Raw genomic sequence first — 22,830 nt, forward strand, 5'->3', positions numbered from 1 at the left:
GAAGGACTTCAAGCTGGAGAATCCATGACCAAATCTGCACTGTTAGATTAACTGGGGGCTGGGATGGGAACATTGGTAGGCAGATAATTATAGATGGTCACTGCTTGATCATGGGAAACAGGAAACAACTAGATTAAGGTGATAACAGCAAGGCTGAATAGAATAATGTGTTTCTGAAAGCATTTAGAAGGCAGAATTGAGATTTGGTCACTGATTTGATATGGCCAAATTGAGGGTGAGAGAGGATTCCAGAGTGACTTGTGACTTGGGAATCTATCTGAATAACTGTACCATCCACCAAAATGGAGAATACAGAAGTAGGTTTGGGGGTAGACTTCCGCCAAGATGGAGGCATAGGTGGAAACACTGTGCCTTCTCCCACAACCAAGTTTGAATACGACAAAGGTTTGGAGAACAAAGACACAGCCAAAGAACAGAAAATTGAATTATACAGAAGTCCGACAACAACTAACCGTTCAACCGGGAGGGTAAGAGGGGTGGAGCCAGCAGTGGAGCAGGGTCGCGCAGGACAGATCCCCCAACCTAGGAGCGCAAGTGGCCCGGACCCAGTCAGGGTGTGGGGCAGACTGACCGCGGTCGCACATTCGCGCACAGTGAGACGGACCACGCAGGCCCCAGGGGGCAAGGGCTGACGGCAGTGGCACACTCGCGTGCAGTGGGACGAAAAGCGTGGGCCCTGGTGATGGTGGCAGCTGCCCCACCTGTGGGGGCCGAGGTGGGAGGCGGCAGACAGGATGCCATTGCTCCTCGTTGACCCCGCCCCCTCATACAGTGTCACAACCCAGCCACTGAGTTGCCCTGCTCTGGTGAACACCTAGGGCTCTGATCCTGCTACTTAACAGGCACGAACAGTCCAAAAGATGGCGCAAGAAGAACTCAAACTCCTAGAGCCAATAACTCTAAGTGACCAACAGATTGCCAGCCTCTCAGAAGCCCAATTTAAGACACTATTCATCAGGATGCTCACAGAACTGGTAGATTATAGTCACAAATTAGAGGAACATATGAAGGTTAAACTAATTGAAATGAAGGGAGATGTCCAGGAAACCAATAGTGATGGAAAGGAAACTGGGTCTCAAATCAATGGAATGGACCAGAAGGAAGAACAAAACATCCAACCAGAAAGGAATGAAGAAATGAGAATTCAAAAAAATGAGGAGAGGCTTAGGAACCTCCAGGACATCTTTAAACGTTCCAACATCCGGATTATAGGGGTACCAGAAGGGGGAAAGAAACAGCCACGAGTGGAAAACTTATTTGAACAAATAATAAAGGAGAACTTCCCCAGTCTGGCAAAGGAAATAGACTTCCAGGAAATCCAGGAAGCTCAGAGAGTCCCAAAGAAGTTGGACCCAAGAAGGAACACACCAAGGCACATCATAATTACATTAGCCAAGACTAAAATGAAGGAGAGAATCCTAGAAGCAGCAAGAGATAAGGGGACAGTCACCTACAAAGGAGTACCCATCAGACTGTCAGCGGATTTCTCAAAAGAGACCTTACAGGCAAGAAGGGGCTGGAAAGAAGTATTCCAAGTCATGAAATCCAAAGACCTACAGCCAAGATTGCTCTATCCAGCAAAACTTTCATTTAGAATGGAAGGACAGATAAAGTGCTTCTCAGATAAGGTCAAGTTCAAGGAGTTCATCATCACCAAGCCCTTATTATATGAAATGCTAAAGGGACTTATATAAGAAAAAGAAGATGAAAAATATTAACAGTGAAAGGACAGCAAACTCTCAGTTATTAACAACCACACCTAAAACAAAAGCAAACTAAGAGGACAGCTAGATCAGGAGTGGAACCATAGAAATGAAGAACACATGGAGGGTTAGCAACAGGGGAGTGGGAGGAGGAGAAGGGGGGAGAAGGTACAGAAAATAGCATAGACAGTAGGTAGAAAATAGATAGGGGGGAGGGCAAGAATAGTGGGGGAAATATAGAATCTAAAGAACTTGAGACACGGGGTTAACTAAGGGGGGGGAGAATGGTGGGGGAGGGAGTGTGGGGTGGAGGGGAATGAAGGGGGGAATGGGACAACTGTAATGGTATAATCAATAAAATATATTTAAAAAAAAGAAGTAGGTTTGGGGAGAAAGATGATGACTTCATGTCTGTACATTGTAAGTCTGAGGCACCTGTGTACATCTAAGGGGAGATATCCATCAAGCCACATGAATATGTGGATGTGGAGTCAGGTGTAGTCTGGGCTAAAGTCAGAGATGGGATAGTGAAATTAAAAATAAACTCTGAATCTGTACAAAATGGGAGGAGAACTAAAAATGGAACCTTAGAGAGCCTTGAACATTAAATTCTGAGAAATCTTCAAGTGAATAAAAGAAATATATGCATCAATTAGAAAGTCATAGGATGACCTTTCCAACAGCAGTTCCAGGAGAATACTGAAGATGAAAGCAAGAATTTGGGGCTGTGAGGATTGAATAAGAAGTGAAGAAGCAGAGAAAGTAAGTGTCCACTGATATTCCAATGAGTCTGACTACAAAAGGAAGGTGAACATTTATTTGATTAATAACAGAAGGGAAACAATGGCAAGGAAGAGATGTTTTATGGTATGGTTTGGCCCCGTATCTGCTGATGCAGCAAGATTTGCGGGAGGAGGGGGGAGGGACACAAAGTAAATGTCAAAGAGAATGTTGTGGGATTCACAGTAAAAATACTGGTGAACTTTTCTTGGACAAGAGGAAGGGCTCCTCTTCCAGTGAATACAGAAGGAAGGATTTATGCAAATATACATGAGTGGTTGACTGGTTTGTTGGGTGGATGGATGGGTGAGTGGGTGGTAAAAAGCTCATAAACTTAATGAAGAGCCTGTTAAAAGGCAAAATTCTGTTGAGGGGGCAGGGAGCTGATCATGTGAATTTAAGGAGAGGGGTAAGGATTAGAAAAGATACTGATGAGAACAGAAAAATTTTAATATCTCAGTGGTATAATTAGGAACTCCTTTTAAAAAAATTAATCTCAGTCTACAAATGTGGACATATGGGATAGTGACTGTATCAGATAAAGAAATTCCGATTGCATATTGCTTTGTATAAAATAGTGCTTCTTGGCTTCTAAATGAGAGGATGACACCTAGCTTCTTCCTGAAAAAGACATGTTCTTTCAATTCTAGTAACAGTAGTGATGCCCTTTAAATCTCCAATGCATTTAACTGATGATTATAAGGATTTAGAATGGACACTCCAGCCTTGGAACAGAGTTTTCTTTCAACATTATACTAACTGACCTATTCTAAGTGTCAAACTCCAAAAATCTTAGTATGCTGGCACCAGCCACTGCCACGTTTACATATGACAGCATTCTATTTTAAAGTATGATCTATCTCAGCTTCTTAAATTGTAAGCTACACCTTTCATGTCAAATTTTCCAAAGGCTTGCATAACAAGCACATGAAAAAAAATCTCATAAAGCTCCCCAGCAGGGAAACTGCACATGCAACTACCTGTTTATATATGCAGTAACTTGAATTATACATGAAAATTCCACATGGCTGCCCAGAATCAGCACTGTGTTAATTCAAGAAGTATATTAAAATTTTTGGATGTATTTAGTAGCAGATCCTAAGAAAAATCTGTCCTTTAAACAAGATTTTCTTTTTTAAAAAATTAAAAGATCTGTTAACTGGAATCTACTGTTTCAAGAAATCGACTCTTCCTAGAGAAAAAAATAATCTGTAATAAACATTAGTTTAATAACAGTTTAAAAATCTTGAGATTAAAAAATATTTAGATCTTTTAAAGAGTCTGCAAGGCTGTAAATTTTCCCTATTCTATAAAATGTAAGTCTTATTGAAAATAAAATTTAAATGATAAATGTCAGTTGCAGAAGTTATCACCTTTTCATTTGAACACTTGACTTCTATTGGATAGTTCTTTTCCAAGAGACCTTCTTTGAAAGAGGTGACAGCCAACTCATTGCCTAATTGATTTAGGAACAGTGCCCAGGGAGACAGTCCAATTAAGTTTACAAGCTGGCAATTAGCAAGAAGCCCTCTAAAGCCCTACACTGAGAGCCTATTTACTTTAGTAAGAAGGCAAATGTGCTAGAGATAGGAATAGAAAGCTGTGCTTTTTGCAAAGCTGTTGTGAGTAGGCCCACAAGGGAGGGCTGAAGAAAAGCTAGGTATATGTGGGCAGACAGCCTTCTGTTTGACAGGTAACTGGGTAATTTATAGGGTATGTGCATGTGTGTGTGCGTGTGTTTTAACAGACATGCAAAACATCTAACATCCACTTTAATGACTGTTGTGTATGAAGACATATAACTGTTAAAAATGCAGTGGGACAAAGTAGAACTGGGTTATCTCATAACAAATGAGATTCTAAACATTTTTCCCTTGGACAATATTAACATTATGAATAGATTTAGCTGCATTTTTATTATGTAGGGGAAAAAAAACAGCCCACATTATATCCATATCTTTCAGGTTAATCAAGAAATTTTCACTAGATTTATTTCATGTGTTCAGTTTCAGAGGCAAAAGGATCCATAAAGAAACAAAGTAAACTGAGAGCTATTTCATAAACACTACAATGTCTTCAAAAACTTAATTTTTTGCCACTGAAAAAGCCTGTAGGGAGTTTTTAAATGGATTTACTTTTCTAAGTTTTCAAGTAATAATGTGCCTTAATTAAAATCTGCTTTTTAAAACCTGGGAGAGATTCTATCAAAAATTTTAAGCCCTGGCTCGTGTGACTCAGTGGATGAGTGCCAGCCTGAGAACCAAAGAGTCATTGGTTCCATTCCCAATCAGGGCACATGTCTGGGCTGCAGGGAAGGTCCCCGGCAGGGGGTGCACAAGAGGCAACCACACATTGATGTTTCCCTCTTTCTCCCCTCTCCCACTCTAAAAATAAATAAAATCCTTAAAAACATTTTTACAATTATACAAGACTACCTAAAGAATATCATATGTTCCAGGGTATAGCTGGTAATGCAAACCTACAACAGGCAAATATATCATAATAATGAAATTGTGTTCTAAAGCTTCCTGGTTGAAATGAGCTATACAAATATATAACTTTTGTAATATTGATGTATCCTTTTGAATATTTTTAGCTAAAAGGGAAACAAAAATATTGTAAAAATATATTTACCAAATGCTAATTAAACATGCTCCCTCTTCTTTTAAAACACTTGCTTTACACAATTCCAATCTGGGAAGCAATGTACACCTATGATCTAAAATCATTTTAATAAAAAACTATTATGGTCTTACAAAGAATTTTTTAATAGACATATTAAGTGCTTTTAAAATACTCACATACCAGCACTTCTGGCCAAGATGGAGGTGTAGGTAGATATATGTTGCCTCCTCACATGACCAAAAGAAGGACAATGACAAATTTAAGAACAAAAAATAACCAGAACTGCCAGAAAATCAAACTGTATGGAAGTCTGACAACCAAGGAGTTAAAGAAGAAGCACTCATTCAGACTGTGCCACAATGCAGCAACATGAGTTGCCCCATCCTGGCAAATAACTAAGGCTTCACCCCTTACTATGTAACAGGTATGTGAGACAAAGAAAGATGACCTGAATGAAAGAACAGATTAAAACTCCAAAAATAGAACTAAGTGATGGATGGCCAACCTATCACTCCTATTCGGAGTTCAAAACACTGGTAATCAAGATGCTCACAGAAATGGTAGAGTATGGTTACAAAAGAGGAAAAAGGGAAGGCTATGCAAAATGAAATAAAGAAAAATATACAGGGAACCAACAATGAAGGGAAGGAAACTGGGACTCAAATCAACAGTCTGGAGCAGAAGGAAGAAATAAACATTCAACCAGACCAGAATGAAGAAACAAGAGTTCAGAAAAATAAGGAGAGGCTTAGAAACCTCCAAGACAACTTTAAATGTTCTAACATCCGAATCACAGGGGTGCCAGAAGGAGAAGAGGAAGACCAAGAAATTGAAAACTTATTTGAATAAATAATGAAGGAGAACTCCTCTAATTAGGCAAAGGAAATAGGCTTCCAGGAAGTCCAGCCATCTCAGAGAGTCCCAAAGAAGTTGGACCCAAGGAAGCACACACCAAGGCACATCATAATTAAGTTGTCCAAGATTAAAGATAAGGAGAGAATCTTAAAAGCAGCATGAGAAAAGGAGACAGTTACCTACAAAGGAGTTCTTATAACACCATCAGCTGATTTCTCAAAAGAAACCTCGCAGGCAAGAAAGAGGCTGGAAAGAAGTATTGAAAGTCATGAAAAGCAAGGACCTACATCCAAGATGACTCTGTCCAGAAAAGCTTTCATTTAGAATGAAAAGCAGATAAAGTGCTTCCCAGATAAGGTCAAGTTAAAGGAGTTCATCATCACCAAGACCTTATTATATGAAATGTTAGAGGGAGTTATCTAAGAAAAAGATGATCAAAACTATGTTCAGCAAAATGACAACCAATTCACAACTATCAACGACTGAATGCAAAAACAAAAAACAAAAAACAAACTACACTAAACAACTAGAACAGGAACAGAATCACAGAAATGGAGATCACATGGAGGGTTATCAGCAGGGAAAGGGAGGGGTGCAATGGTGGAAAAGGTAAAGGGAGTAAGAAGCATAAATGGTAGGTACAAAATAGGCAGGGAGAGGTTAAGAATGGGTAGAAAATGAAGAAACCAAAGAACTTATATGTATGACCCATGGACATGAACCAAGGGGCAGAGGGGAATGCTAGTGGGGGATACAGGGCAGAGGAGAATAAAGGAGAGAAAAATAAATAAAAATATTTACACATATTTGTACATAAAAATAACATATTCACATACCTACATCTAAAGGAATTTTTTGGTAGACAGTTTATTTTGGAAAGTATCAAATGTGAAAGTTCAGGCTTTTTATTCATCACAATGGATACTGCAACTTCCAAATTCATCAATATCATACCCAATGGTATTAAAAAATGATCCTTGACATTTGGAAAATCATCCACAAAGCATTCTTAAGGAAATGATATGACATGTTTGAAAGGCAAGCATATTTATGGAATGACAAAAGGTAATCTACATACCAAAATTTGCTTTAGTGTCTTAATTATAGTATCACCACTATACTCACTTTAATTTACTTACCAACTTGTTTGACTTACCAAGTTTAAACAAAAGTACGCCCAACGGTCCTCTGTCAAACCTGAGGAAGAGGAGATTATAGATGTCCCCACTTTCAGGCTTCTGAGAAACAACCTGAGGAGCTACCCACTGCATTTGAACAAGGCTGCTGGAAACATCAAAAAAATTTTTGAACTGTAGAGTCTCCCTGGGTGAGCGGTCTTCAGCCAAGAGCTGGATGTTAATAGGGGACAGAGCCATATCAAAAATTTGCAGCTCTCCTTGGTTGCTGCCAACTAGCAGAATGGTGCCACTTGGATGGCAGCTTATTAATGAAGGCAAAAGTTCAGCTTGGGCTAAGAGAGTCACTCTACGGTGAGTTTCATAAAGAATTACTGAAGAATCTTCACAGCCCAGAATCAGTTTGTCTTCAGTAACATTCCTACAGCAGCTAATGGCCTTGGATCTTAGTGGTATTCTGGTGACTGAGACACACTGAATTTTGTTCCGAACACATTCATAGATGCAGCTGTCAGCCATGGGCTCTCTGTCTACACCGATGGAGTGCTCCACTGTCAACACCTGGCAAGTCTGTCTGGCACCAAAGCGAACATCCAGGGGATCCCGTTCTGTGCGGACAGAACTCAGAACCTGAAAGAAGTGTATCAAATATGTTCACAAAGAACTTGGTTTTACTTCAGCTGTCACACAAAGGCCTATATATTAATCCAGCATCCAAATGAAGAACATCAATTATCACCTTAAACATTAGCAATATGTAAGTGTGTGTATGTAATCACATAGAACACATATGTAAGTATATATAAATCACACATAGCAGAAATTAAACTATACGATTTAACTTGATCACTTTGTTTTGAAGGTCTATAAATAACTAAAAGACAAATATGTGCCACAGTATATAAAAACAAATAAGGTAGGCTTTTAGTAAAATAATACAGTTAACAGAATATCTGAAACCTTTAGAAGTTTGATTTTTAAAAAGATGAATCAAGAATGTGAAAGAATTTAGCTCATTTCCTTCCCACCCATTATCCTTGCCAATTCTGAAACTACAGGTAAATTATTTACCAAAAATATATTTCTAATTAGTAGGGCAGCAAAGACAAAGGAAAAGACTTCATAACCCCATTAATAGTCTCCTAGAAATATTTTGCTGTCAGAAAGGACATGAAGGTTAAGTAGACAAAAGGGTTAGGTAGGAAAAATAACATGTAATGTATTGGTTTTAAAATAAAAAAACTAAGACCTGGTAAGTAATTTGAACTATCAATACTTGTCAAGATGTATAAAGTGTCTTTGGGCCCTGGCTGCTGTGGCTCAGTGGATTGAGTGCTGGCCTTCGAACTAAAGAGTCACTAGGTTCGATTCCCTGTCAGGGCACATGCCTGGGTTGCCAGCCAGGTCCCCAGTTGGGGGCACATGAAAGGCTACACAAATCGCTGTTTCTCTTCCTCTCTTTCTAAAAATAAATATATTAATTAATAAAATTTTAAAACAGCATCTTTGCTGTAGAGCAGCTACAAGAAATACCTAGGAAAAGATTTCTGGTCAAGATGGAGGCACAGGTAGAAACACTCTGCCTCCTCACACAGACACAGGAAGAATTACAAATCTCAAAACAAATAATACCCAGAACTGTCAGATAATTGAACCATATGGAAGTCTGACAATCAATGATTTAAAGAAGCCATATTCCTCCAGATGGGTTAGGGGCGTGGAGATGCAGAGACAGGGCAGGGGGTGAGGAGATGGAGGAGGAGGGATAGGAGGAGATGCTGTGCGGCACAAAGGGGTGGTGGCGGCAGTGGGGGCAGAATGGGCAAGAGTGGTCCCACACTCATGTTGTAGGTAAAAACTGGGAGGAATACCTTGGAAGTAATCAATCCCATCCCCAGGCCAGATCACACAGCCCAGGGTTCCAGCAGTGGGAAGATAAATCCCTATAACTTCCGGCTGTAAAAGACAGGAATGGTTGGGGCGGCAGAAGAAACTGCCAGAGAGGAAACTCTGCTTAAACAGCTGATTAAACAGCCCCTGCAGTCTTAAAATGTATGAAAACTCACCCACTCTGGGGTTCAACATCAGGACAAGAACTGGAAGGGTGCTAGTTGCACACAGGGAGTGGGTGAAGTGACTGGAAATGGGGCAAGTGCCAGCCAACACCCAGAAGCTAGGTAGCGACAAGTCCCCTCTCTGAGCCCTTCCCCTACACAGAGCCACAAAGCAGTGAGGCGAGTTGCCCCACCCTGGAGATTGCCTAAGGCTCCAACCCACACAATTTACAGGTGCCTTTTACGGAAAGTCAAAGCAGATCTACCTAACACACAGAAACAAACACAGGGAATTTGATAAATTGAGGAAACAAAAATATATGGTCCAAATGAAAGAACAGAACAATACTCCAGGAAGAGAACTAAACAGAACAGAGATGTAGAGTTCAAAACACTGGTGATCAGGATGCTCAAAGAACTCAATGAGTATGGCCAATGCATAAGGGAAGCAATGAGGGCTACACTAAGTGAAATGAAGAAAAACCTGCAGGGAATCAACAGTAAAGGGAAGGAAGCCAAGTTTCAAATCAAGGATTTGGAGCTGAAGGAAGAAATAAAATAAACATTCAACCAGAACAGAATGAAGAAACAAGAATTCGAAAAAATAAGGAGAGGCTTAGGAACCTCCAGGACAACTTTAAACATCCCCACATCTGAATCAAAGGGGTGCCAGAAGAAGAAGAGGAAGAGTAAAAAATTGAAAACTTATTTGAAAAAATAATAAACGGAAACTTCCCTAATTTGGTGAAGGAAATAGACATGCAAGCCAAGCCCAGGAAGCATTAGAAAGTCCCAAAGAAGTTGGACCCAAAGAGGACCACACCAAGATACATCATAATTAAAATGCCAAAGCTTAAAGATAAAAAAAGCAGCAAGAGAAAAGGAGACAGTTAACTACAAAGGAGTTCCCATAAGACTTACCAGCTGATTTCTCATAAGAAACTTTGCAGGCAAGAAGGGACCAGCAAGAAATATTTGAAGTGATGAAAAGGACCTACAACTTAGGTTACTCTATCCAGCAAAGTTATCATTTAGAATGGAAGGGTAGATAAAGTGCTTCCCAGATAAGGTAAAGCTAAAAAAAGTTCATCATCACCCAGCCCTTATTATATGAAATGTTAAAAGGAGGACTTATTTAAGAAAAAGAAGATCAAAATGATGAACAATAAAAAGGTAACAAACTGACAACTATCAATAAGTGAATCTAGAAAAAGAAAAAAAAATTAAGCAAACAACCAAAACAGAAACAGAATCATAGGTATGGAGATCATCTGGAAGGTTATTAGCTGGGAGGAGGAAGAAGGTCAATGGGGAAAAGGTGCAGGAGTTAAAAAGCATAACTGGTAGGTACAAAATAGACAGGGGGATGTTTAAGAATAGTATAGAAAATGGAGAAGCCAAAGAACATATGCATGATCCATGGACATGAGCTAAGCAGGGTACTGCTGGAGGGAAAGTGTGTACCAGGCAGAGGGTGGTGAAGGGGGAAAAATTGGGACAACTGCGATAACATAACCAATAAAATATACTTAAAAATACCTAGGCAGAAGAATAAAAACATAATACAATAGGCCATTCAGTTTAGTCATATGTAAATGTGGGAGACCAGGAACTTGAAGAGTAGCATTAAAGTGGCCTAAAATATTTTCTAACATTGTCAAAATCTTCAAAATCAGATGCAGATTTGTTAAAAATCACACTTCAAAACACATGATAAAAAATCATATAATTATAAATACACACAACTCACAAAAGTGCACATTAAATCTGATAAAATCCAACTAAGGCCTGAATCTGTGTTAATAGTATTGTACCAAGGTCATTTTGCTGAATTTGACAATGTACTGTGTAATGTATGTAGTATTGTCCCAAGTACTATCATTGGGGCAAACTAATGAAAAATATAAGAAGGGAATTAACTTTTAGCAGTTTTAGCAATTATTTTAGGAGTAAAATAATTTCAAAACTAAAAGGCTTTTTTTGCTTATTTTTTTAATCCTCACTCGAGGACATGCCCAGTGACTTTAGAGGGGAAATGGAAGGAGATAGGAGAGAAACTCTCTCTCACATGTTGCCTCTCGTATTGGGGACCAAGTCCACAGCTTAGGCATATGCCCAGACTAGGAATCAAACCATTGACCTTAGTTTATGGGACCATGATCCAACCAACTGAGCCACACAGGCCAGGGCTGTTTGTCTGTTTAAAGTACATAAATAATACTGCATATGGAAGTGAAAGGGAGTTGATGCAAATTTCACTAAAAAATCCATCCTAAACATTAGCACCAAATGTATCTTCCTCAACTAAAAGTTTTAGCTCCCACTGTCCCTTTTAAACTCATCATTGACTACCAGTTGATTAATGAATTAAATTTTATTTCCCTTCCTAGAATGCAAAAGCCTGAAGGACCCATACAGAAACTTCTTCCCTCCCTTACTCTCTCTTTGCTTGTCTTTCTTTTGTGAGTAATATATATTTGAGTATGAGTTACATGTCAGGCAATAGTCCTGGGTTCCTTCTGCGAGTACAGCAGTAAGTCCTCACCCTCAAAGAACACACACTCTAATGGCTGAAGACAAGGCAACAATTCACAAACGAACATCCAAAGGATGTTAGTGATCCTATGTATATATTTCCTAAACACTGTGAAGAAAAATAAACCAAAGTAAGCAGAAAGAGGAGCAGCAGGAATGGGAAGGGGAGCTTATATGGAGAAGTCAGGAAAGAACTTTCTAATAAAAGTGACCTGAAAGAAATGAAAGGTGAGCTATGCAGCCATTGGGAGAAGAGAGCTCTAGACAGAAAGGAAACAAACATCCTGAGGTGGGGCCTGTGGCCTGATAAAGGAACATGAGATAGATCTGGCTAAAAAGTGGGAGCAAGGAAGAAAGTAGTGGTAATTAGGGGAGGGAACAGATTCTGTAGTAACTCATAGGCTACTCCTCAGGGACTCTGGCTTTTTCTCCAAATGAGATGGGAAGTCATAAGCAAAGGAGGGACAAGATCTGACTTGCAAAGTTCTAGTGTAAACTCCTATAGCTTCCCTTCATTACTCTACTCTGAGTTCAAACTAAAATGTTCCCTGCATTTTCTGAGCTCTGTAACTTGAGAAATTAATTAAACAAGGAGGCCATAGACTGATACAGTTCTAATGCCATGGTGGCCCACATGAGCAAACCAAAATCTAAGCTTGTAAATGTCTCAAAGTTAAAAATCAAAACACGAATGATAACCAATCAGGCTTTAGGCTATAGCTACTCAAACAATGCCATTTCTTTTCTTCTGCACTATCTCTGTATAAATCCTTCCCCTGGCTCCCATCTGTGAAGTGCTCCTAGTCACTCTGAGTTTGGCACTGTCTGATTAGAATGGATTTTTGCTCAAATAAACTCTTAAAATTTTAATATGTCTCAGTTTGTCTATTAACAACTTCACTCAAATTTTTTCCTTCTAACTACTCTTACCCTTTTTAGAACAAAACCAGATGTTATCCCAGTTTCTAGAGACCTTCTAGCTAGGGAGCGTCCTTCCTTCCTAGGATCTCATCTTCATACCTACTTCCCCACTCAAATGCCTCTATGATGACTTTGGCTTTTTATTTCCTGCTAATGTTTGTTCACATGTCCTGTTTTTCACTGAAGTTTAAATCTATTTCCTTTTCTTTTATTGTATCCATGTAGCACCTAGCCAAAAGCTATGCTGGTAGCAGGTACGCAACAAACTTTTTTTTTAAAATATAGTTTTAGACATGACTTTGTTTTTATTTATTTTTAGATTTTATTTATTTATTTATCTTTAGAGGGGAAGGAGAGAGGAAGAGAAACATCAATGTATGGTTGCCTTTCATGCATCCCCTGCTGGGAGTTGGCCTGCAGGGAACCGACCTGCAACCCAGGCATGTGCCCTGACTGGGAATCAAACCGCGATCCTCTGGTTCACAGGCCTGTGCTCAATCCACTGAGCTACACCAGCCAGGGCGCAACAAACTTTTTAAAACTATGAATTAACAAAAACAAAAAAAGCACTTTTTAATGCCATTAAAATATGCTTACAGAGCCCTGGCTGGTGTGGCTCAATGGATTGAGTGCTGACCTGCAAATCAAAGGTCACCAGTTCAATTCCCAGCCTAGGGCACACGCCTGGGTTGCAGGCCAGGTCCCCAGTAGTGGCTGCACCAGAAGTAACCACACTGATGTTTCTGTCCTTCTCTTTCTTCCTCCTTTCCCCTCTCTAAAAATAAATAAATAAAACCTTGAAAAATATATATACTTGCAGAAAACTTAAAGTTTTGTAAAGGAAGCTTCAGGGAAGAAAACTGAAAAGGCCAGGTGACTCTGAGTAGGGCCTATACTCTTACAGACAGCCTCAAAGGAGGAGCCCATCTATATGATGGTCTTGGCACAGAACAAGTTAGGCTCAAGGTCCAGAGAGAGGACCCCAGGTTCTTTCATTTCCAAATGTTAGTGAGACTCTCTCCAATAGGCTCTGTAGTATCACCAAAAGAAATAATTTAAAAGGGGAGTGTAGTGTTGATTTACAAAAAATATACTTATGTATTTGGTCATTCAGATGACAAAAATATATTTTTCATACATCTTTGGTCTTTGTCCACAGTTCTTGACTCATAGCTCCCAAAACCCTGGGATCTTTCCTAAGTGTTGAGAGCCACAAAGATGTCTTTTGTTATGTTAATGAGGTGACTTTTAGAAAGCAGGTAAGAATGGGTGGATGTTGCAATGGAGCCAACCTTGTGATCAGAAGTCTGGAACTTTCAGCCCCACCCCCTGACATCTAGGAAGGGAAGGGGGTGGAGACTGAATCAACAGCCAATGACTAATGATTTCATCCACCAGGCCTATGTAATGAAGCCTCCATAAAAACCCAAAAGGACTTGTAGAGGACATAGAAGCTCTAAACCTTTTTCACACCTTGCCTTATGCATCTCTTCCATCTGGGTGTTCCTGAGTTATATCCTTTTATAATAAACTGGTGATTGTAGTAAGTAAAATGTTTCTCTGAGTTCTGTGAGCTGCTTTAGCAAATTAATCAAATCCAATAAGTAGGTCTGGGGCACCTCTTTATAATCAATTGCTCATTAGTACAGGTAACACCGGGACTTGTGATTGATGTCTGAAGTCCAAGTAGGAAGTCATGGGAACTGCAAATCTGTAGCAGGTGGGTCTGCAAGCCTGTAACAACCTGGGCTTGCAAGTGGGGTCTGAAGTTTGGAGCGGGACAGTTTTGCAGGACTGAACCTTAACCTATGGACTCTGATGCTACCTCTGAGCAGACAGTGCTGGAATTGAGTTGAATCGTAGGACAACCTGCTGGTGTTCAAGAACTGCAAAGTGGTATGAGGAAACCATATACACAGGTATTGGTTCCAGAGCCAATTTAGGGAGTAAGACCATGGACTCCATGTATGCCTTTTCTCCACTGCCTATCCCAGATAACTCTAAAAAGCATGGGAAGGTCAGAGGATGATTTCCTGTCTTTCCAAATAAGTGGCTAAAATTCATTTAAGGGAGGAAAATGTCTTGCATGGCCTAATTAAAGATATTATAAAGGTTTAAAGATAAAAAAAACACTGAGTGTGCATAAGTTTCAATAAAGAATAACCCCATCAATAATAAAGAAAACAGGGTCCTGTGCTAATCACTTTTCATACAATAACAGTTATTTGAACATAAACACTGTGATATCTTGATAGTCGATCTGATAACCACGACAGCTACTGAATGAATAACAAGTGGTAAAGTACTGCAATATATGCTAGACAAAGGGACATTCATGGCCCAGGCAGGTTGGAATGGGAGGGCATGGATTTCATCATGCTCCTCAGAATGGCATGCAATTTAAAACTTGTTCATTTTGTTTATTTCTGGAGCTTTCCATTTACTATTTTCAGACTGCAGTTACTGCAGGTAAGTGAAATTGAAGAAAGAAAAACGTTGGACGAGGAGGAACTACTGTACATTCTAGAAATAAAAGGAATAAGGGTCAGAGAGATGGTATAAGTTGCTCTTGGTCCCAAAGTTAACAAGTGACAGCTGTAGCTTGAAAACCGATCTGTCTGACTCTGCTAGACGCACTGCCTCACGAGCACAGGTAATTAATAAGTTTACATGAGCGTACAGATTTTTTCTCTATGAGAGCAGTCAGGGAATGAGAAGAACCACAAGGCATTAGGAACCTGAAATGTGGTGGGGGGATCCCACAGAGGAGAGTGGATGAGAAAAAGCTGAAGTGACCAAAGAGACAAATTATGCAACAACAATGGAGCCTGTTAACCATGGGAATGAGGAAGATGCTTGCTCAGAGCTATTTTTATCAAGCAGCATGTAACATAGGCAACTTTCCTTTGTGACACTGAGGAAGTTTAAAAGGCAAAGTTCTTACTAAGCCGATTTCTTTTAAAGATGCTTCATTATTAGATTGAGTTGTACTGAAAATAAAGAGCATACTTTGTAAATATAAATGCAAAAATATCTCTAAAATGAAGCAAATAAAAATTATACTTTTCACAACATAAATTATATAAACACAAAACATTATTGCTAGTTTTTACACCTGAAAAGAAAAACTGTTTGTTTTATGATGTTCCATGGAATCTTTTGAAAGTAGTATATTGTCATGAACAGACAGGGTCAAGTTTGCATTACTCTTAAAGCATAATAAAGTGACGGTGGCATTAAAATCCAAAATATCTGTATGTTTAAAAGTATTTGACATAAGTAAGTTCAGAATTTAATTCAAGTTGGACCTCACCCTGTACATCAGCCACAAGTAACCCCACACAGCAGAAGCAGCAAATAACAGGGTCTAACGCCTGGTTTTAGTGATAGACAGCTCTGCAATCTTGGGTGAACTAACCTCTGAGAACTGTAGTTTTCTCATCAGTACAATGAGAATTTATTAATCTGTATTGCTGAATTGCCATATGAATGAAAAACAATGTACCTACTATGCAGGGGACAGAGGAGCCCTCAATATAACAAGTAGCTATTGTTATTTTTCCTGAAGAGAAAGTCCCGGATACTTTGGCCAGGATTGCAGTTAAAAAGAATGAGAGATACTTTTCCTCAATAAAACCCAGATCTAGTTATTTAGAATTTATGGCTGACACTATACAGGGGTGGGCGAAAGTAGGTTTGCAGTTGTAACACAAATAGTACAACAATAAATAAATAATAATACAAGAATAAACTGTTTCGTGTACTCAAAACTATAAACCTACTTTTGCCCACCCCTGTAGCTGCAGACTGTCAATGTGGAAGACAATTTTAAATATAGAAAAGATGTGGGTTGGAAGTTAATATAAAACTGATTTCATTTATTTACAGTATTTAGCACTGTGCCTGCCATGACAGCAGCTCGATAAACACTACTGACTGACTGTATTTTAAGTAAGATGTACAAAGCTCATACTTAATTTCATGATTTTAAATTTATCTAAGTTGATACTTAATTATGTGATTTTAAAGGATAATATTATTAGAAAAAACATTTCAATCTATGAAAATAAGAAATTTGTTTATACAGATACTGCCATGATAAAAGTACCATGTATCATAAGAAAACAAACAATGAGCATTATGTGTGGTGACAGTAAATCTACAGAGGGAAATGTTTACAAATAATTTCACTGACACAGCACAGAACCTTAGTGAAAAAGGTTTAGTCAATCAAAAATACTGAAATGACACTCAGATGTTACCTAATTGTGATATTAATATTTTTAATTGAAAGGAAAATGTACTGGGCTTCCAATTAAAATTAGAAGTAAGATATTTTGTATGTAAGTAGAGAGAAAAAGGCAATCATCAATAAAAATGGGCAATTGGATGCAAAAGAAGAAAATTCAGTCTTTCAGTTTTTCTAGAAAAATGCTAATGTGGTGGACCAAGATTATGAAAAGGAAGGGTTACACTTACATTTTCAGCAGCCTTTTTAAAAAAGTTATTAGCTCTTTTTCATGGTGCCCCAGAGGCAGTCAGCAGCTTCAGTATGAAGCTGAACATCTCTTTCCCAGCCACTGGCTGCCAGAAACTCATTGAAGTGGACAATGAACACAAACTTTGTACGTTTTATGAGCAGCATATGCCCATGGGAGTTGCTGCAGATGCTCTGGGTGAAGAGTGAAAAGGTTATGTACTTTTTGAATCAGTGGTAGGAACAACAAACAAGGTTTCCCCATGAAGAAGTGTGCCTTGACCCATGGCCGAGTCTGCGTGCTGCTGAGTAAGGGGCACTCCTATTATAGACCAAGAAGGACCGGAGGGCAAAAGCACAAATCTGTTTGGGGTTGCACTGTGGATGCCAATCTCAGTGTTCTCAACTTGGTCATTGTAAAAAAAAAGGGGGAGAAAGATATTCCTGGTCTCACTGATACTACTGTGCCTCATCCCCTGGGGCCCAAAAGAGCTAGCAGCATCCACAAACTTTTCAGTCTCTCTAAAGAAGATGATGTCCCCCAACATGTGGTGAGAAAGCCCCTAACCAAAGAAAGTAAGAAACTAGGACAAGGCACCTAAGATTCAGCATCCTGTTACTCTACGTGTCCTGCAATACGAACGTCGGTGAATTGATCTGAAGGAACGACGTACTAAGAAAAATAAGGAACAGGCTTCAGAATACGCTAAACTTTTGTCTAAGAAGATGAAGGAGGGGCCAAAGAAAATGCCAGGAACAGATTGCCAAGAGACGAGGCTGTTCTCTCTGAGAGCTTCTACCTCTGAGTCCGGTCAAAAATGAGGTTTTCTAAGAGTAACAAATAAATAAGAACACACATCAAAAAAGCTATTAAAATATAACCTATTGACTGAAGAACAATACGGTAAAAATGTGTTAACATGATTTCAGGTTTAAGATGTTCTCTTAGCAAGTCATCTGCAAATAAGTTGAAAACAGCAAATACAAATTATGTAGTTATTGCAAAATACCAAGAAAGAGCTGATTTTTTAAAAATCCAAACTTGCACAGACTAAGACCTCTCTCGTCTTATGTTTGTGCGGCCAGGTTTCCCTCCCAAAATGAACTTAGATTGAAGTATTAGTCACAAGATGATCAGGCCAAGATATAATGCTAAGATAAAGAAATGAAATATATGGTGTGTAATGAAGGGAGAAATGCTAAGTGACAATGCCCTGAAGAAAAACCACAAAGAAGAAAGAAGAATCCAAAAAGAAAGGACTGTGGCGGGTGATGGTTATATAACCTAGCAAGATGAATCTGAAGTCTACTCTCACCTTCCAGGAGGCATGCTCACTGTTGTCCTCTGTAACATCATGATCAGGCATTCCCTTTCCTCAGAGAACATTCTTGGTCTGCCTTCTCTCTCTCTCTCTCCTTTCCTTTCCTTCTCTTTTTTTAAAAATTGAGGTATAACTAACATATATTATAGTAGTTTTGGATATAGAACATAATGATTCAATATTTGTATACGTTACAAAATAATAACCTCAGTAAATCTAGTTAACATCTATCACCATACTTAGTTACAAAAATTTTATTTTCTTGTGATGAGCACATTAAGATTTACTCTCTTAGCAACTCTGAGTTGTAGATCTGAATCCTATCTTCAACTACTCCACAGGTTTAGTGAATTTTGAAGTTTAATAACTCTTCAAAGAGTCCTAAAATATATACCAGGAGTTTCAGGAACTGGTCATTATAATTCAAGTGGGAATGCCTATGGTAACAAAAACAAAAATGGTAAAAAGTTCTGACAAAGGCATAATGAAAAGGTATAACATTGAGAATGGGAAAAACAGTTTTAGATAATTAGGGATAAAAAATAAAGACTTTTATAATGTGTGGTGACCTGCTGAAAGTCTGAGAATCTGAAGGAAAAGGTCCCTGCTTTAGTTCTAAGGTAATAAGAAGGTACAGGAAGTTAATAGCACAGAAACACAGGTGGTGTATGAGCTAAACCACAGGCCGTGCAACGTTAGTAGTGGCCAATGAAGTGAGATTGTGATACCAGCTGAGACATGGATGACCATGGATGGCTCAATGGTTTATGTTTGTGCTTTGCTTTAAAACAAAACAAAACAAAACAAAACTGTGTGGAGAACTGAAAATTTCATAGGGGTGAGCAATGGGAAAAAAGGTGGGACAACTGTAACTGAACATCAATAGATTTTTAAAAAAGGAGATTTCAAGCAAAGAAAGAACAGAAAAGATATAGACTTTATGAATCCTAAAGGTCTTGGAATTTCCCAGTTTCAAGGAAAAACAAGTTGGCTGTATTATTCCTAAAGTGAAGTGTTTCAGTCAAATTTAAATTAGTCAACTTTAAAGTGGGAACTAGTTGAAAAAAAATGCATACTGAGGTGATTTTTTATTCTTAAAAAAAAACTGTATTTGAGAAAAGTAAACAGAACTGATGCAAAAGTCATCAAAGGATATATACAATATAGAGAAGGGAAGGTATATAGAGTCAATATAATTGATGCCTTCTCTGGAAGATATTTTAAAACTAAGAAAGCACAAAAATCAGAAAAGCAATCACAGTGAACTGGAAATAGGCTCAAAATTCTCATGCTTTAGCTATACAGGGTACATATGATGACCCCTACTAAAATCATCCAATATATAAATCAGAAAAAAATATTTAGAGTTTCTTTCTCTGGAACTGAAAACTTTTACCAGTGGGTACCCAGGTTATTTAAAAGATTATGCTGTGTCCTCAACAGGTAAAGCAGTTGGTTAGAGTATCATCCCAACATGCCAATGTTTCTGGTCCAACCCCTGATCAGAATAACAAACCTCTCTCTCTCTCCCTCCCTTCCCCTGTCTCTTTCTCTGTCTCTCTCTCATCAATTAAAAAAAATTATGTAGCAACCAAAATTCAAGCTTATCATTAAAATTTATTCTTAAATCTATATTCCTACCCCTAATCTTGCAGAAACCTTTTAAGATAAAAGGCACACTTCATTTTTAATTCTTTATTGTGAAACATTAAACAATGCATAAAAGAGAGAACAATATGATAAATGTGAAAACAAATTTTATGAAATATTACCCCTTTACAACAATTTTTCTAAAGAAGTAAAATATCAGATACATGCCCTGCATGGTGTGACTCAGTGGATTGAGTGCTGGCCTGCAAACCTAAAAGCCACCGGGTTCAATTCCCAGCCAGAGCACATGCCTGGGTTGCAAGCCAGGTCCCCAGTTGGGAGTGTGCAAGAGGTAACTGATTGATGTAGCTCTTGTGCCATCAATGTTTCTACTCCCCTCTTTTTCCCTTCCTTCCCCTCTAAGAATAAAATAAATAAAATCTTTAAAATATATAGATACAGTTAAAACACGCCAGATCTCATTCCCTTCCCTTTCTCCCCAGAGGCACTGCTACTAAGAATTTTGTATTTACTCCTATTATATTATTACTACATTAATCTAGAACTATCCTGACCAATATACAGCATTGTTTTGAATCTTTTAAAATTTCACATATGTTATTATTCTGTATCATACTGTTATTCCCTTTTGCTCAACTTATTCTTTTGGGATTTAATCACATAGTTCTAGTTCCTTCATTTCAACTTCTGTTTAGTATTGCATACTCTGAATACCACACCACAAAAATAGGCTTTTATTCTCCTGTTCCTGAATATATAGTTGTTTCTAATTTTTTTGCTATTAAAAACAATGTTACTATGAATACTACAGTACATGTCTCCTTGTGCAGGTGGGCCAATTTTTCTTAGCCTAGAGGACTCACGCCTTCAACCATATTAGCTGTTTCTAAGCACAGTGATTTACTAATTTATTTCCAATAAGCAGTGAATGACAGTTCCCTATTGCTCCACATCTTTACTTATCCAAATATATCAACTAAAAATAAAATAGTAATAGCTGTTTTCTAATGGATATGTCTCTTATTTTTAGTTACTTTCAATCAAATCTGACATTTGTATACAGGATAAATATAAAAGTGTCTTACACACTTAGAAAAACAGACATATCTAGTAGGAGGTATAAACATTCCATAATTTTTGGTATCTGAAAGTTATCAACTTATATGCTTATATTAATAAAATCCTGTAATTCTTCCGGCCAAAATGGAGGCATAGGTAGACACACTGTGCCTCCTTGCACAACCAAAATAAGGACAACAACAATTTAGAAAAAAAAAACCCAGTACCGACAGATAATTGAACTATATGGTATTCCAACAATCAAGGAGTTAAAGTAGACACATTCATCCAGACCAGTAGGAGGGGCTGAGTAGGACAGCTGGACAAAGAGAGCTTGAGGTGAAGCAGTGGCTGGTGGACCCCAGGCGCACAAGGCAGTGGCTGGCAGACCCAGCAATGCGGCAGCATTGTGGAATAGGATGTGGCGCACAAGGCAGCTGGTGACCAGGTGGTCTCCCATTCACGTGCAGATAAACCAGACAAAACTGGGAAGCGAGACAGACCATGCAACCCAGGGTCCAAGCACTGGGAAATAAAACCTCAAAACACTGATTGTAAACATCTGTGGGGATTGAGGTGCCAGGAGAAACACCCAGACTCACAGGAGAGTTCATTGGAGAGACCCACAGGATCCTAGAACATACACAAGCCCATCCACAAGGAATCAGCCCAATTCGCTTGGGGGGAATGAGGGAAGTGACAGAAATCCGGCAGAGAACAGAGCAAGTGCCATTGTTCCCTCTTGGACCCCAGCCCCACATACAGCGTAACAACCCTGCAAATAGATTGCCCCACCCAGGTGAACACCAAAGGCTCTGCCACTCACTACGGAACAGGCGTGTCAAGAAAAATAAAATGGCCCAAACAAAAGAACACATTAAAGCTCCAGAAAAAACACAACTAAGTGATGAAGAGATAACCAACCTATCAGACGCACAGCTCAAAACACTGGTAATCAGGATGTTCACAGAACTGGCTGAATTTGGTCACAAATTATATGAAAAAATGAAGGCTACACTAAGTGAAATAAAGGAAAATGTACAGGGAACCAATAGTCATAGGAAGGAAACTGGGACTCAAATCAATGGAGTGGACCAGAAGGAAGAAACAAACATCCAATCAGAAAAGAAGGAAGAAATAAGAATTTTAAAAGATGAGAAGAGGCTTAAAGATGCCTTCCAGGACATCTTTAAATGTTCCAACACCCAAATTATAGGGGTACCAGAAGGGGAAGAGGAAGAGCAACAAGTGGAACACTTATTTGAACAAATAATAAAGGAGAACTTCCCCAGTCTGGCAAAGGAAATAGACTTCCAGGAAGTCCAGGAAGCTCAGAGAGTCCCAAAGAAGGTGGACCCAAAGAGGAAGGCACATCATAATTACATTAGGCAAAATTAAAATGAAGGAGAGAATCCTAGAAGCAGCATGAGATAAGGAGACACCTACAAAGGAGTGCCCATCAGACTGTCAGCTGGTTTCTCAAAGGAGACCTTACAGGCAGGAAGGGGCTGGAAAGAAGTATTCTGAGTCATGAAATCCAAAGACCTACCAGCCAAGACTGCTCTATCCAACAAAGCTTTCATTTAGAATGGAAGGGCACATAAGGTCAAGTTAAAGGAGTCCATCATCACCAAGCCCTTTTTATATGAAATGTTAAAGGGATTTAGCTAAGAAAAAGAAGATAAAAAACATGTACAAAAATGACAGCAAACTCACAGTTATCAACAACCA

General features: G+C 38.8%; 1 protein-coding gene and 1 pseudogene across 5 annotated transcripts in view; one reads left to right on the plus strand and one right to left on the minus strand.

Moving 5' to 3' along the window:
* Nucleotides 1–22,830, minus strand: part of WDPCP (WD repeat containing planar cell polarity effector) — a 407,760-nt gene that overhangs the window by 257,048 nt on the left and 127,882 nt on the right. For all 5 annotated transcript variants that reach the window (XM_037048018.1, XM_037048019.1, XM_037048021.1 and 2 more), the window contains exon 10: nucleotides 7,141–7,750. In XM_037048018.1, coding sequence (XP_036903913.1) covers nucleotides 7,141–7,750 — 610 coding nt within the window. The remainder of the gene's footprint in view (nucleotides 1–7,140; nucleotides 7,751–22,830) is intronic.
* On the plus strand, nucleotides 17,168–17,929 carry LOC118988431 (40S ribosomal protein S6-like; annotated as a pseudogene).

Source organism: Sturnira hondurensis, unplaced genomic scaffold (assembly GCF_014824575.4).
Source record: "Sturnira hondurensis isolate 20B ecotype Veracruz unplaced genomic scaffold, ASM1482457v3 Scaffold0006413, whole genome shotgun sequence".
NCBI classification, from domain to species: Eukaryota; Metazoa; Chordata; class Mammalia; order Chiroptera; family Phyllostomidae; genus Sturnira; species Sturnira hondurensis.